The sequence below is a fragment of the Rousettus aegyptiacus genome, unplaced genomic scaffold (genome assembly GCF_014176215.1).
Source record: "Rousettus aegyptiacus isolate mRouAeg1 unplaced genomic scaffold, mRouAeg1.p scaffold_m13_p_4, whole genome shotgun sequence".
Taxonomy (NCBI): domain Eukaryota; kingdom Metazoa; phylum Chordata; class Mammalia; order Chiroptera; family Pteropodidae; genus Rousettus; species Rousettus aegyptiacus.
Genome location: NW_023416307.1, coordinates 134,573,906 through 134,589,379, shown reverse-complemented (window position 1 = coordinate 134,589,379; position 15,474 = coordinate 134,573,906). Strand labels below are relative to the sequence as shown.

The 15,474-nt window shown below is 35.4% G+C and overlaps 1 protein-coding gene across 8 annotated transcripts in view; it reads left to right on the top strand.

The window, feature by feature from the left end:
* SATB1 (SATB homeobox 1) overlaps window positions 1-15,474 on the top strand; it is a 95,664-nt gene that overhangs the window by 58,361 nt on the left and 21,829 nt on the right. For all 8 annotated transcript variants that reach the window (XM_036218512.1, XM_016122312.2, XM_016122319.2 and 5 more), the window contains exon 9: window positions 7,242-7,397. In XM_036218512.1, coding sequence (XP_036074405.1) covers window positions 7,242-7,397 — 156 coding nt within the window. The remainder of the gene's footprint in view (window positions 1-7,241; window positions 7,398-15,474) is intronic.

The following is a 15,474-nucleotide window of genomic DNA, read 5'->3' as shown; positions in this document are numbered from 1 at the left end:
ATTGGTATTTTTTAAAAAAATCAAGTTTAAAAGGTAGCCTTGAGAATTCAAGAAGTTAATTTTCAGTACAAACTATTAGATGAACGTTTGATAGTGGACTAAACTCATAATCCATAAGTAAATATATTTCTTACACTTTTAATTTGTGGTATGTACAACTCTTTAAAATAAGGTTAACTAAAACTGGATAAAAATTGAATACAGAATATAAATTTAAAGTATGTAACATACTGTCATAATCAAATTGTATCTTGATGCTAATTTCTTTTTATCATTATTAAAAAATAATAGATTTTCAAGTATAGAAATATAGAAAAAGCTTATTCAACACTAAAAATGAAACTGGTACAGATGCTTGATAAATAGGGAATAGATAAAATATTCGGCCACTTGTTGAGGATCTTAAACTGCATATTATTATGTTCTGAAATGATAATATTTTACAAATGTTATATAAATCCATTTTCTCCACTTTATTCAATGAAAATCAGCTAGGTCTTGATGTCCATAGGAGCAGACTATAAGGAAGTCATTGCTGTAATTGTGAATAAGAAACACGTTTCTCTAGCAGAAAAGAATGGTATCTGTATACATGCATACATATCCACTTGCCTGTATACACACACACAGTTACTGAATTTGACCTGTAAAGACTTCTTTAAAATATTTCTTAAAAGAATGAAGAACTCTTTATATAGATATGTAACTTAGGTAAGAGTGACTAAACAAAAAATATTGTACTTTAGACTTGGTTAATACTTAGTGTTTGGCATTTACAGTTAACACATATACCATGATTAGTTAACTTTCCCCTGTTATCACTGAAAGGCCTCTGGTCAAAGAGTTATCTCACTTATCATTTAATCTGCAATACTAACAAAAGAATGGCTTACTTAAGACCAATATGAACTTTAGCATCCAGCATCTCTTTTTTTAAGGAAAAATTATTCAAGTATTGGACCTAGTGATTCTTCATACAGCTTTTCTAGATTTTAATGCTTTCGTTTTCCAAATGTTATTCTGCTATCCTTTTTCATCATCAGGTTTTTTTCTTTACCAAAGTTACATTAATTCTTAAGTGATATTTCTTTTCATATCCTATTATGATACTCCTGAGTAGCTTTCATGTGTGTGTGTGTATGTACACACACACACACACACACACACACACACTCATATGTCTAAAGACTATAACTGCTGATAAGTTGGGATAGAAAATATAATTTGTTTTGGTTTGAATTATTGATTAACTGGTCGAGCCACCACCCTTACCTGTATTTGTTCTCAAGAAAGGTTGAGGCAAGCCCTTAGCTAGGAGAGTCAACCAACCAATGATGAACATATAAAGTGTATAAAATTCTTTCAAAGAAAAAATTTTTTCTATTAATGCAGTATTATTGGACATCTAACCAAATTCTGAAATGGTTATCTGATATATGTGTATCATTTTATTTCACTGCTGTAATGTAAATCTTTACAGTATCTTATTTGCCTCACTGAGAATCCCTTTGCATTATTTAATATTATAATAGAGCTCACAACCAGTTAGTTCACTTTTTATCCTTTAACAGTAATTCAAGGAATTAAATTTTAAGAATATTTTAATGGATTAAAAGCATTATCAATGTCAAACAAGTCCTTTAGATTTGGGAAAATGTGTTAAAGAGCAGTTGAATTAGTACTGTTTTGAAGCAATTGAAATTTAATGCTTAAGCTGGAACCCATACACCACACCTAAGGTTTTAATATGCTTTTACAAATGATGAAAATAGAAGGGGAAAAAAGGATGAAACCACGGATACAGAAACAGGCTGCAAAATTTTGTCTTTTTAATTTTCTGTTTCACCAGAGAAGAGTCTGTGCGAAATCACTGTGCATTTCATTTCCCTCCAAGAGATTTGAAACATGTATTGAGACAAGTCTTGGGCTTCGGTTAGACCTGAACCAATTTCTTTCTGAAGAACTGCGTGTTGCAGGCAGAGGTCCATCCCTCTTGACTCACAGAAGATCCCGCCCACCCTTAATCCTGCGAGGCTGGGTTCTTTTCCAGCCGTTCTGTAGAGTTTAGGTCATGCGGAAGATGATTTGGATGTCCTTTGTTCATACCAGACTGGGGACCTAAACTGTTGAGAGACTCACATTGTAAATCATCTTCAAGAAAGGACTCCCCTAGTTTTAGTCAGGCCCCAGGTTTTATTCTTAGAAATACCTCCCCTGGAAAAACCCACACTAGCCTTAGGAATCGCCAGAGCTCTTGACTGGCCCTGCCTGGGTGAGAGGCCTCTTGTGCAGACCTGTGCTTTGTGTTTCAGTAGGGGCAGCCATGCTGTGGGCTTGTTCTCACTGGGGCAGTAGGCTCTGGGCCAGACCTGTTTACTGACAGCGTATTTTCACAATTGTACATGCTCTAATTCAAGAGAGAAGAACACCGTGCACTTGATAATGGTTCACAGTTTTCTCAGCACCTTCAAGTACATTAATTCATTGAATCCTCAGACCAACATTTTTGTAGGAGAGAAGATGAGAAAACCAAGTCTAAGGTTTAGCCAGAGTTTTCCAATCCTGTTAAGTCTGTTGCTCTTCCCCCTACCTCAGGCCACCTCCTTAAAACACAAGTGGATGTTTTAGAAAAGGAAAAATGAAACTTGGGGACCTTTTCTGTTTGTCATTGAGGATGAGAAGTTTTATTGTTTGATTAGAAGAGGAAGACACATGAGAACATACTCCTGACAGAATACATTGACTGTTTGACAAATGATCCATGGACATTTCTGAAATTGCGGAGGAAGTTGCCCCTTCCAGTCTTTGGTTGTATAAAAGCCTCTGGGACCACCTGGGCCTCCAAAGCTCCCTGATCTTAAAGGTTTCTTTTCTGACTTTTCCTAGCAAATTTTCCAGATGAACTTATTAGAGGAATTTTATTAGTGATAATTAATGTTTATTTTTCTGGGAATTGTCTTTTACGGAACAAATCAATTTTAAGTTGAGGACTTCTATTTAGGTGTGCGCTCATTCTGGCTTTATTTGTGTGTTTTAATATACGTGACTTTGGAGTTAAATTAGCAATTCCTGTTTTCACAGGGACTGTTTGAAAGCATATAATTATCAAGTTACAACTTTGTATTAGTTATATAATTCTTTTTTTTCTTTATTTTTTTTACATCTCCTTACGTAATTCTTTTATTCTAAAGGAAGATATGATATTTTATAACAATGCTTTAGAAAATGTATTAAGTTCATATAAGCAATATATAATTAATTTGGTAGCTGTACCCCTCTGTCTCTTTACACCAAATCCTTCTATAATATAATGAAACATAGGTCCAGTTATGGGCAGCAACTTAATATGTGATTAATGTTTTATTTGTTATGAATCCCTTGACAAGCATTATTTTAAGATCTTTTTTATGTGCTTGTAAAGTGTGTCCAATTAATAGTCATTTTTTTAAAAGCTAGAGGACTTTTAACAGTCCAGATTTGGAAAATAATATTGTTTCTACAGAAGAAAGAAAAATGTAAAAAGATAGAACCGTAATACTAAACACTGTTAATATATAAAAATTTGAGAATGTGGACTATATTCCAGCACTAATAAAATGCCTTAAAATAGCACATTTCTTACATAATGTTATTACTAACAAAACATGTATGGTTTACATACATACCTTGAAATATAAATTCAGACTGGCTTTGTAAAATTAATGATAAAGCCATTCACTACTAAAAATTAGACATTAATGAGCTAGGCTTTTTAGCAAAGGGACACCAATAAGCAGGTCCAGCATGTCTTTGAAAAATAAGAATTTTTTCAAATAAAGAAGTCCCCTGTAACATCATGACCTCAGTTTAGTATCTAAGATAAGCGCTAACATCAGACACACTTAGGTTTAGATCTCATCTTTCCTTGCCCATGAACAACTTTTTTAACTTCTTCGTTTTAAGAGCATTTTATCAAGTTTTTAACGGGGAGGTAATGGTGCCTGCTCAGGCTGTTGTGCAGCTTAGAGAGTTAATGTGTGTTAGCATGACATACAGCACATAATAAGCAACTAATAAATGTTAATGTTTATTATTCTCATAATTATCATTAAAACTACATCAAACTTTGTGTGTGTGCATGCTCACACATGTGTGCTATGTGCTTGCAGGTAATTGCTCCTGCCTTAAGGAGCAGCATATTCACAATCAAGACCGCAGTAGGGTTTATTTAGTGTAGTATACCTGTAGTGAATAGTAAGTTTGTAATACGTATAGTTCATTTTGTAATACGATTTGATGCGTTCGGCAGTACATGAAGAAACAAAGTAGAATTTTCATGGAAAATTTGTGTCCTACTTCACGATGGTAGTGAACGAAAAAGCAGCCCCCGGCGCTGCACCTCATCCCACGTGGGAAGGTTGATAGCAGAAGCTCCAATTCTTAACTACTTCCCCGGCGCCGCGGTAATGATGGAGTAGTACACCCCACCTTGATAAAAGCTATTCGGAAAGCAACTGCATTCATTTTACCTCCTGTGCTATTTGCGGAGAAAAGCTGAAGAGTAGTTTGTTTTGCCTGGAATGAACTACTTTATGAATTTTAATGTGTGATATAATATTAAAAGCTAAACCAGGATTAAAGAAGATTTTTTTTTTTTGTACTAAACTAAAATAGTACTTAGTAGATTGAGGTATAAAAGATTTTTGTTTCCATTTTTACCTGGGGAAAAATTCAGCTTTCATATTTTTGAAAAGCTGTCCAAGTCAGTTCCCCTTAAGCAATGGCTCGTGTTTAGGAAAAAATGTGATTCCAGAATTCTAATGGCTTATCTATGATAAGATGTGCATCTCAGCCAACGAGATGATAAATAAGAGCTTTTCTAAATCTTTTTTAAAGAAGTGATAGTTCTTACTTTGTTTTTAAAAGTTGTAGCTCTCACTTTCTTTAATTTTTTTTTTAAATATTTCATGTGTACTTCTTTTCCACTTTTGATTTTGTTGGCTACTAGAAAACTATTATTTGATTTTTTTTCCTCCCATAATATAAAATTCTTGCTTTTTGGTTCAAGTTGTACTTGCATTTTTTTTAAAAAAAATTTTAAACCAAAGAAATTTTTAGAAACAAAATCACAGGGTTGCAACAAATGATTATAGCCCACCCAGAAGATAAATTCTTAAACATAATTTTTACAAAAGAATGCAAATTATTTTAAAAACATGAAACACTAAGTTTCCAAAGCCTGCTCTCGAAACTATTGCTAAGCAGATTGCTACCAAGGAACTATTTCTTTCCAATGTACTGGACTTCATGCCTCCATTTCCATAACATTCAGTTTTCAAAGCAATTGAAATGGCTTTTCTTTTCTCTTCCATTTAAGCAGTGAGAAAAATAGGTATTAAAAGGGACCCCATGGGGTGATCAAATCTATCTTTCTGCCTCAAAGCAAGACCACCCCAGAGCAAAGTTGCGAATCTCACCAAAGCAACTTTGTAGGCAATTTATGGTAATGCGTTAACTCTTCTGGTTCCTAGAGGGCTGTTTAGCAGATTATTGCTTCAAAGCCCTGTGTAGGTTCTTAGTGGCCTCCACTTGTTAATATATACCTCTGTGAGTGCCCTTGCTCACTGGAGTCACAGAGCCAGAAGGGGAACCCTGGAAATCCAGCCCAGTCTCTTGCCACTCCTGTCTCTATTCATAGAGAGGCAAATGAGGCTCTTTCGACCTCACGTTCTGTGTTCTCGCTTCAGGCATATGGTCCCACCATTTGATAACATTGTCCTTCCAGGGCTTAGGGTGTCAGGGAGGAAGACTCTGGCTGTATCTTCAGGACAAGCTGGAAGTGAGTTATTTTGCCAACTGGCTAAAAGTTTGAAGGATTAGGAGGCATGTTCTAAAGGATCTCGTATTTGCTAAGTGCAAAGAATTGAACAGCCTAGGGTAGCCTCTGTCCCACTTTTGATGCCAAGTATTTTAGGACAGGATGAAATAAACCTGGAAGACTTTCAATATGATTTAGGAGGGTATGCCATTTAGAGCCAAAAAATCATTTATTCTAAAATGCATTTTATTCTTTAGTATTTATAATATATGTGAGAAATGGTCCAAGATGGTAAGTTTCTAGAGAACAAAAATTTGGGTTCTGTAAAGAACCCTAACAAATTAGGTCCTTAATGATTCACACTTTGCTGGGAAAAACATGGTTCTGCATTTGTGGTAACTTTTCATTTACATTTTCATCAGTTTCTCAGTAAAAAAAAACAAACAGCTACATAGTTCATAAGTAAATTTACCAGACGGGTTAATATAACTGCATAATAAAAATTAAATTTGGAGTTTTAAAGATTAATAATAGTATTAATAAATTTTGAGGATGTGATTTAATTTTCCCCTTAAAATTTCATGGCACTTTTCAGCTGATAGCTACTTATCATTATTACCAAAAGCATCGATACTAATTTTTCACTCAAGATTATACATTTTGAATATATTTTTAAAGTCCCTGATTTTATATTTTGGGTAACTTGCAGCAGTGTTCTATTAAATATTGTGAAACATTTTCATATAGTTTGATTCCACAAGTCAAAAAGAAATAGTTATATACAGGGGTGCCAGGAAAAGATGAAATAATTATACAGAACAGCTTGGACATGCACGTGTAAAACGCAACCAGCCTTTATGATAATTGAGCAAGGCACTCTACCTGTTTCATGGATGGATAGAAGATTTAAATATGCAGCTCTGCAAATGGCTTTGTTATGGAAGATTTTAAAAATGAAACATAAGAGAAAAAGGCATAAAAAAGAATCTAAAATTAAAAAGGCCATAGTATATAATAGCTATCAGTGATGCAATTGTCTGTTAGGCACCGGGCACCCAGCGAAGATACAGCACTGTGCATTATGATTTTAATTGTGAATTTCCTTTGTTAGAATTGCAGTGGAAGCTAATTGGGAAACAATTAGTTTAGGGTTTTCAAGTCTTTGAAACTATTGAGTTTTCCAGAAAACTTACTTTATGGCATTATAATTCCTGGTTGTCAGCTGGCAGTTGCTGTCATATTACAGATGCAATCACCTGTGACAAAGTGACTTCCTTAACTTAAGCAATCTGATCTCGGGGTAATAACTAATGTTGAATGACTGCACTGTTGATCACCTTGATCATAAAAGGAGCAACAATGTCCAGTTTGGATGCTGAGCCCGAGAAGCTTCAAAACAATTTGACCAATGGAAAATGACAGTTATGTTCAAAATGTTTTGTAGGTGAAAACAGCTACTATTGCCACTGAGAGGAATGGGAAACCAGAGAACAATACCATGAACATTAATGCTTCCATTTATGATGAGATTCAGCAGGAAATGAAGCGTGCTAAAGTGTCCCAAGCACTGTTTGCAAAGGTTGCAGCAACCAAAAGCCAGGTAAGAGCCTCTATTAGGTATTGAGAATGTTTATCTGCAATGCCTGTGAAAATTTCATTCAAAGGGGTGTCTATTTTCGATGTAAATTTACATCACCGAGAGGTCGCAGACTCCAGGATTATTTATAGACCTCCAAGATGAACAAAATGTTCAGATTCAGGTAATAGACACTTGGTTTCGTTTCCTCCAACAGCCAGTCTCAGACCAAGTATTTCTCAGTAAATTCCTGAGTCAGTTTATAGTTGTTTTCAGAAGAAGCGTATTTTAATATATAGGAAGTTTTCAATCTGATCTATTGTAGGTGAACAAATAACTTGAATTACTGTTGTTTTGTTATTACTTAAGGTAACCTCGATTTCCACCCTAAAATACTACGAACATTATAGTTTCTTCTGTTCCGACTCAGACACCTACAACTCTTAGGTGCAGTTATTAAAACAGACACACATATATCTTTTCATATTGATTTTATTTTTTTCTATAGATGTATATGATACAAATTGAATAACAATTAAAAAAATTGTCCATATCCGATGAATTATAAAGAAGTAGAACTGAATTGGAGAAGTTACAAATCCCTACAAAACAAGATAAAAATATAACAAAGAATAGAGAATGCATTTTTTGTCAGTATAATTGTCATATATTGATAATTTATGTTCATTGAAAGCAGAGTCATCTATATGAACAAACTTAAAGTTTTCTATAAACACTTGTTCAAAGCCAAGACTGCTGCTTAAAGAATGAGAAGAATACTAACCCTTCTTCCCCTTTGCAAAAAAATTTGATAACACTATCAAGGTGAGAATTTAGACAGAGTCAGGGCTCAGGTGAGCTTTTCGTAACTTGAAATTTTAAACAAATAAATTCTTCTTATCATTAATGAACTCTCCTTTATAAAACAGCCTGATTGCTGTCAACTTCTGATAAAAATATACAATCCTGAGAGTATTTATAATATACTTTTTTCAGCTTTTCCTAGAACTTTATTCTGTCAACGTTAATAGTGGTACTTGATGAGAGTTTTGCTTTAGAAAAGGTTGTTCTTATTTAAGTTATAGGCTGGTCGAAATACTTAAGGGATATCTTGGAAATGTTATATAAAAATGATTAAACTCAAGCTGTGGACTGTAAAAATTATAGCTTTATAGGCCACATGCCTGCCTACCCTTCAATCACTGTCAAAGTGATAATTTCTACAATAATACGTTTCTTTTATTGTGAGATTCTAAACATCAAGTGCTGTTTAAACATTAAACTGAATTGTTTATGTTAGTGCTGTACTCAGCGTGTCATACATCAGGCCACCGTAATCTCTCATGGAATGTAAAATTCTGTCATGAATCATGGCTTGTATATCGGAAATTACTGTAATTTTGATTGGAAATTACAGGGCTCTTGAAATGTTTCTAATTATGATAGAATGTTAGAGCCGCTTCAAACCTGTGTGCTTCTTCAGATGTCTTCATTTACATGCCAAGACTATGCATTAAGGAGAAATGTCCCGTTCTCACTTTACCCCTCACCCACCTATCCTGCACATTCTTGTTTAGGCTATTTAGTCTAATTATGAGGAGGATCTCATATTTAAACACATATTATATTGCTTTCTTTCTGATCTTCTTTTCTGACCTATCCAATTAAATTATCAAGAATAACAGACTATATTCTTACGAGGCCAAACACTTTCCCCAAATCTCCAAAACAGATAAGAGAAATGAGACATGTATTACTGTAATAAGAGTCAACCTTAAACAAACAAAAACAAATATTAAAACTTTTTGATAACTGTCATTTAGTTGCTTGTCATCCGTCATTTAATCTAGTCCCCTACCCTGTCCAGTTTTCTTTCTGACTATAGCACAGCTCCTTATGGTTAGCAGCCTTCATTCTTTCTTGTTTTTAAATGATAACCCAGATTCTCCCCACCTGGGTTGAGTTACTGATTTTGGACCTATTTGGCAGCATCAGCAATTGGTTGCTAATGTCATGTGACTGATATTCTGACAGGTTTTAAATATCCTTATTCTTTGTACCCCTGTACTACAAAGCTCCCCATGAGTCTCTTTCACCAATGTCACTTGGCGTCTTCTATGTGTCTGCCATGATGGTGTTTCGTAGAAACCCCAACGCTGTTATCTAATCTTATTACTGTTTGAGAGAGAATCCATGGGCCAGTTGTTGGCGATGGGGTCAAGCAAACTGTTAACCTTAGTCCCTCAGATAGTTATTCCTTACTACTAATTTACTGTTAACTCCCTAGCAGAGTGTTTTCATATTTTTCTCTTAGTTCAGGGTAGTTAGCACTACCCTATTTGTGAAAATAGGTAGAAAGATTTATGGTTATTTCAAAATAAGACAGTCTAAAACCTGTATGTATTACTAAGAGAGGAAATCTGACATCAAGGGAGGGTAGTCAGTTATTTAAGTTCTGATCTCTTGCTGTAATTTTTGTAAAGGAAACAGAAAATTTAGCAAACACAAAAATAACAAAAAAATCTTCAGACTGACCTTTATCATGATCAAAATTCCTAACTTCTAAAAGAGTTATCTGCGCCTTAAAGATATATGCCAAAGCGTGTCAGAATGAGGCAGATGTCCCGAAAAATGAAGCATGTATAAAGAGGAATTACCAGAGTTACTTCTGTTTCAGCCTGTCCAGCTCCATCTGCTTCTTTGTCTCACTCTGATTCTCCAGGTTGACTTAACATTCATCACCTTTTTTGTGCTAGACCCCATCAAGTGTTATGTATTATCCACATTTAACCCTCTGAGTAACCCTGTGAGCTGTCATTTTCCGTATTGTACACCAGAGGGTCACTTGGCTAAAAAATAGGAGAGCCAGCCCCTCATTTCTCTGCATCTGTCCTATTTTAGTGTCTTCTTAGAGTTTCAGGTAGCATCGGTACTGAAGTTAAACCCTGATCCAGAAAAGAGGAATTAGGGATATTGCACACTAATTGATAGTGAAGACGGTGGTGGCTTTCCGTTCTTCATTGACATATTCGTGGGATATAGGTCCTTACCAACAAAGCAAGACCCTTGAAGTCTATGCTTTTTCATGCCCGTTGGGGAGGGCGGGGTGCGGGGAGGAGATGTGGCAGAGAACTCAGAAAAGGCCAGGGTCCAGGCTGTGTCACTGGTATTAAAAGATTATGAAATTATTTAACCTTTCCAAGCCCAAGATTTTTTTAACATGGGAAGAGGTCATGTGCTATAATATATACAGAAGAGCTTTTAAATCATACAGTACTATACACAAATGGCTAATGTCTTATAATGTGCCCAGCAAGAGGCTCAGCCCTCCACATGGAGACTTTTAAATTATGTCATCATGTATCTAAAATACTTTTCATTTTAAAAGGTAAAGCTTTAGGTCGATACCTTGAGCAACAGAAAGCTTAATTATTTTAAAGTTACTACAGTCCCAGAATGCGATGGAACCAGACACATCATACTTGTGTTATATAGTTACTAATGCACAAAGTATTTTCTGTAAAAGAAACCAACTCTGTAGATTCTACCATTTCACCTGTATTATATTATTGCTTCCCTTCGATGAATAATAGAAATGAGATTGTTTTTAACTCTAATAGAAATGTCTGAATAAAATATGCAGGTACACACTGAAGGTAGGCTACTTTTTGTGCTTGGATAGGAAAGCAGGCTAATGCAAACTTTAAAAAGATGATATGCTTTAAACATAATGTGAATAGCTACAAATGAATACACTTTATATTCTGGGTATTCAAATAAGCAGCAGTTTTTTCAAGTGAATCATATTGGAATTTTATCAAACATTTAGTCTGATAACATTCAAATAATTATGGGAGCAGAATTTGCTAATTTTACTGTTTAAAAAAAAATAGTTGATTTGGGTAATAACCATTACGGTATCAAGGTTCAGTTACTGTTCATTGGTTATAGTGTTTTCATATGGGAGATGGAAATGGAATTTTTTCCTTAATGGTGGCAGATGTTGGAATCTAATTTTATTCCACAGCAAACCCCCTGAGAGCTCTGAGACTTAAGGTGTATGTCCAGCAAGGGGACATTAACGGCACCGTAGGCCTTGCCTCGTACATCGAATTATTACATTGATTTTCGTGTTTGCAGAGGTGGCGCTTGCAGATGCAGGAATGCGGTAAGAGTGAAGGGCTTCTGCAGAGCAGCACTGCATCGCCACTTGTGTTTAGAAAATGATTTCTCTCTAGTGCTTTATTGAACAGGGTATTTCTTTCAGGTAAAGCAAGTAGATGATGAAAATTCCATTTGACTGAACATGCTTTCCATATAATCTTTTGCAATCTACCCACCAGTCCTGGAGAGTTGGAGGACTCTCTGGCTGCTACGACTTCAGCTGGGTGATAGGTATGATTTTTAACACTAAAAAAAAAGAATTTCTGCCTTTGTGAAGGTAGCACAACCAGCAGAAGAGACTAAATAAAGGCTTGTGCTTTCTTCCATCTCTTTTTCAGACACTTTTTTATCATTGAGACTGAAGGCCTTTAGCATGAGAGAGAAGGGAGGGCGAAGAAAAAAGAAGAAAGCGTTAGTGTTCCTTGGGTTCATGGGTGAAAAAAATAACAATATTTTTAACCTTTGGATTTGGACATTTTTAGATGGTGATTGGAATTCTTAAATAGAAGTAAGACTTGATATATCATAACATAGGCTAGAAATGGGGCTAAAAATATCATTTTCATGGATGGGAGTAGGAATCTATAGTGATAAAATCCAGGAAAAATTCAGGGAAACGAGACTGCATGCTATATTCTAGCATAGGAGCAAAGGCATCTTTTATTTTGTGAGAATTAAATTACACTTCAAGGAAACTACAGTTTGAAGCTCTGTGCTGATTCATTCTTTTGGAATGTTCATGTGACAGACTTTGCTGCAACATGATTTCACCTGCGTAGCCTCCTCTAAGACACACAGGAGGCCCCTGCAGATGAGAGAGTCACAGTTTCTGTTATTTCTGGTGCCACACCCCTTTCTGGCAGTCTGTGGGAAGACATTTACATCGTGTCTTCATAGCGCCTTCCCTTGGTCAAACAGTGTTTTCTTTGGCCAGGGTCAAGAGAGAACTTCCTCTTTACACATTTCTCCATCTAGTGCTTTATTTTATTTGATTTATTTTTACTGGGTAGAGGAGACCCTGGGGAATGCAGCTTAGGTTTCCCTGGATTGGCTTCTTTGGAGGAGGAAGGGGCAATAGGAGTCCTTTTGGGGAGATTCAGGAGAAAAGTAAGACAACCCAGAGTGCAGGCATCTCAGCAATCTGCTCGTGTGTAGTTTGACACATTTTGGGGGGGCCTCTGTGCTCTATTCTTGAGTAAAAAGCATGTGAAGTTCTATCGGTTGCCTATTTAAGGTGTTCTGTGCTGGTAGCTGGTCTCTAAAGATCTCTTCTGTATGAATATTGGGAATCCATATTGGATTTAGTTCTTATAAATGTAGACCTATCTTTATATCTTTCGTTCATTGTTATACAGGACTATTGAAATTAATGGCTTGAAATACATGAATATCAACATACTCTAATGGTTTAAAGGTACATAATTGTATGTTAAATGCTATTTTAAGAGCTAGTTAAATTTGTGGATCTTTTCACATTTCTACATTATAAAAATAATCATATGTTTTAGTAAATCCAGGCTTTGATTGAGGAGGTCCAAAATTATCAGACAGAGCACTCACTTGGTCATTGTATTTTTGGCTAAAAAGTAATGTAAATGAGTGTTCCTCCCCCCCCTCAGACATTTGATGTTACCTATTTAAACAAGTTAAACAGAAGATTTTTGGTTATCTTATCGCCACTTTAAAATCATTTAAAAGTTTCTGTCTTTTCTCCTAAATTAAAAATTAACTAGAATCATGTAAATACATTTTCTTTATGACCCACTCTGTAAGTTAACTGTTACAAATACAGGCATAACTCGTTAAGCACAGTTTCTCCACCTTCAGGAAATGTCATAAAAATGATTTTAGGCAAGATTTGAAATGAGCCAATCTATGAATATTGGGCCAGCTTTTTAAAGAGGATCATGATGTTAGGCAGTCCAAAGACAGTCACCACATAGTGGTCCACGTGTATATACGAAAGCACGAGTATACCAATTATGTATTTGTAGACTCTTCTTTACTCTGAGGCCACATTAGTTTAAGTAGGAATATTTTATGAAAGTTCCCTTTTTGGAAGCTCTCCTATAATCAGCTTTGACAGTTGAAGTGTTAGTGCTTTAGGATAGGATCAGGTGTCTGCCAAATGGGAGTGGGGGAGAGACTGAACCAATGGAATTTCACTCTTGATAGGAATTAATCTTCAAACTGAATGTCATTCAGTTAAACTTAGTGCATAACTATGACATCGATATAATCCTTTAACAAACTACCAAGTTAAAGACAAAGTGTTTTCTTAGAAGTCTCAACAGTTGTCTTTTATGTTTTTGATAGTAAAGGTAGGTTTTATTTTAGCTTTATCTTCTTTTTCCCTCATTTGAGAAATGAAAATACAGGCCCTGTGAAATGAATGAGCTATGAAAATGCATTTATGCAAAATGACAATAGAAAAATAGCTCTGGAAGAAACTGCACCATTAAAATTTCACATCAACGAAAGGTGCTAAGAGAGGGATAGAAGAACTGACGTTGGTAATACAAATCTGATGTAGATTTTTCTTCTGCTGAAAGGATACCTTTAGTATCTTAAAAGTAACCTTTCTTAAGTATAGTTACGTTTTTCACATGCAGTTCTTTTACATGACAAAATGACACAGCTAAATCATAGACCACCCATTTAACAATATGTTCAGTATGTATGTTAGAGATGAGTAGAAATATAGCCATTTCATAATTTATCATTAAATACCTTATAAAAATATAAGCTTCAAACCGCTTGTGGAGTCGCCATACAATTGTTAAATTAATGAAGTTGTCTTTTTTCCTAAGTCTTAATCTACTTGCATTATATGTTAATAGAGAATCTATTCTCCTTTGATTTCTTGATTCAGCAATTCCAGTTGTCTGTGTATTTTTTTTTTAAATAATTCCCTTTTCAACCAGTATACTTGAGGAATTGGGTTTAAACGCACTGTTTCATAAACTGCCAGCCTCCTCGGCCGCCTCAGTGCCTCTGATTCTGTAAATCAGATCATAGGCAGCATGCTGTCATATAATAAGGTGTCTGATCCTTATTACCAGTTTGTTGATGCACAGACTCCTTCAAATTGACCATTGCAACACATGGTTTCCCCTGAAACTAGCTGTGATAATTAGCGTGGTTCTAATGAGACAGAATGTCACTGATCTTGTGCTGAACTGTCGAGTATCGATGCTACGGATGGGAACTGTCAGAGCCTGCCATCTGTGACAGCGCTTGGCATATTCCAGTGGCAAGGTAGAGCATGCTCAATAGAGTATTTTCAAACAAATGGCCTTTTTCTTGACGAGGGCTCTGTGTTCTGTTCAACTGGAAGAATGTTTGCCCCAACTTTGGCCTACACTAAACCCATTTAAAGATACGAATGCGAATAAATACTTAATCTCTGTTATGTGTTAGTTACATAAGAGAGAAATCTTTTGTTTAGCAGGTGAATTTTAAGTGGCATTCTTTCTCTCTCTTTGCTTTCTTTTTCTTTTTCTCCTCTCCCAATTGCCCCATATTGTCAGTTAACAGTAAAGCAGTCATTTAAGATACTTTCCCCCAATTTTAAAATTGCCTTGTTTAAAAGAGATTTGTTGGGAAATAGGGATGGCTTGTAGTGATAAAGCAGTCTGATTTAACTGAGAGAAAGGGAAAAACGGGGGAAACAGTTTTAAATGTGTGTAAGAATACACAAGTTGAATAGAATTAAAATGGACAGGACAGTTAGATCTGCAGGCTCCAGAGAGAAGTAGACAACAATTTTTTGCTGGAGTAAAAGTCCAGCATTGCTTATCATTCCAAAATATGCTTTGTTGCTTTTTATTTCCTCCTCTCTGGCAGACCACACAGGGCTTGTTCTGAAGAACATTTTCACTAATCTGATCAGGCAGCCAAATACGCCGGGAAAACTGCTTTAATGATCCCACTAATT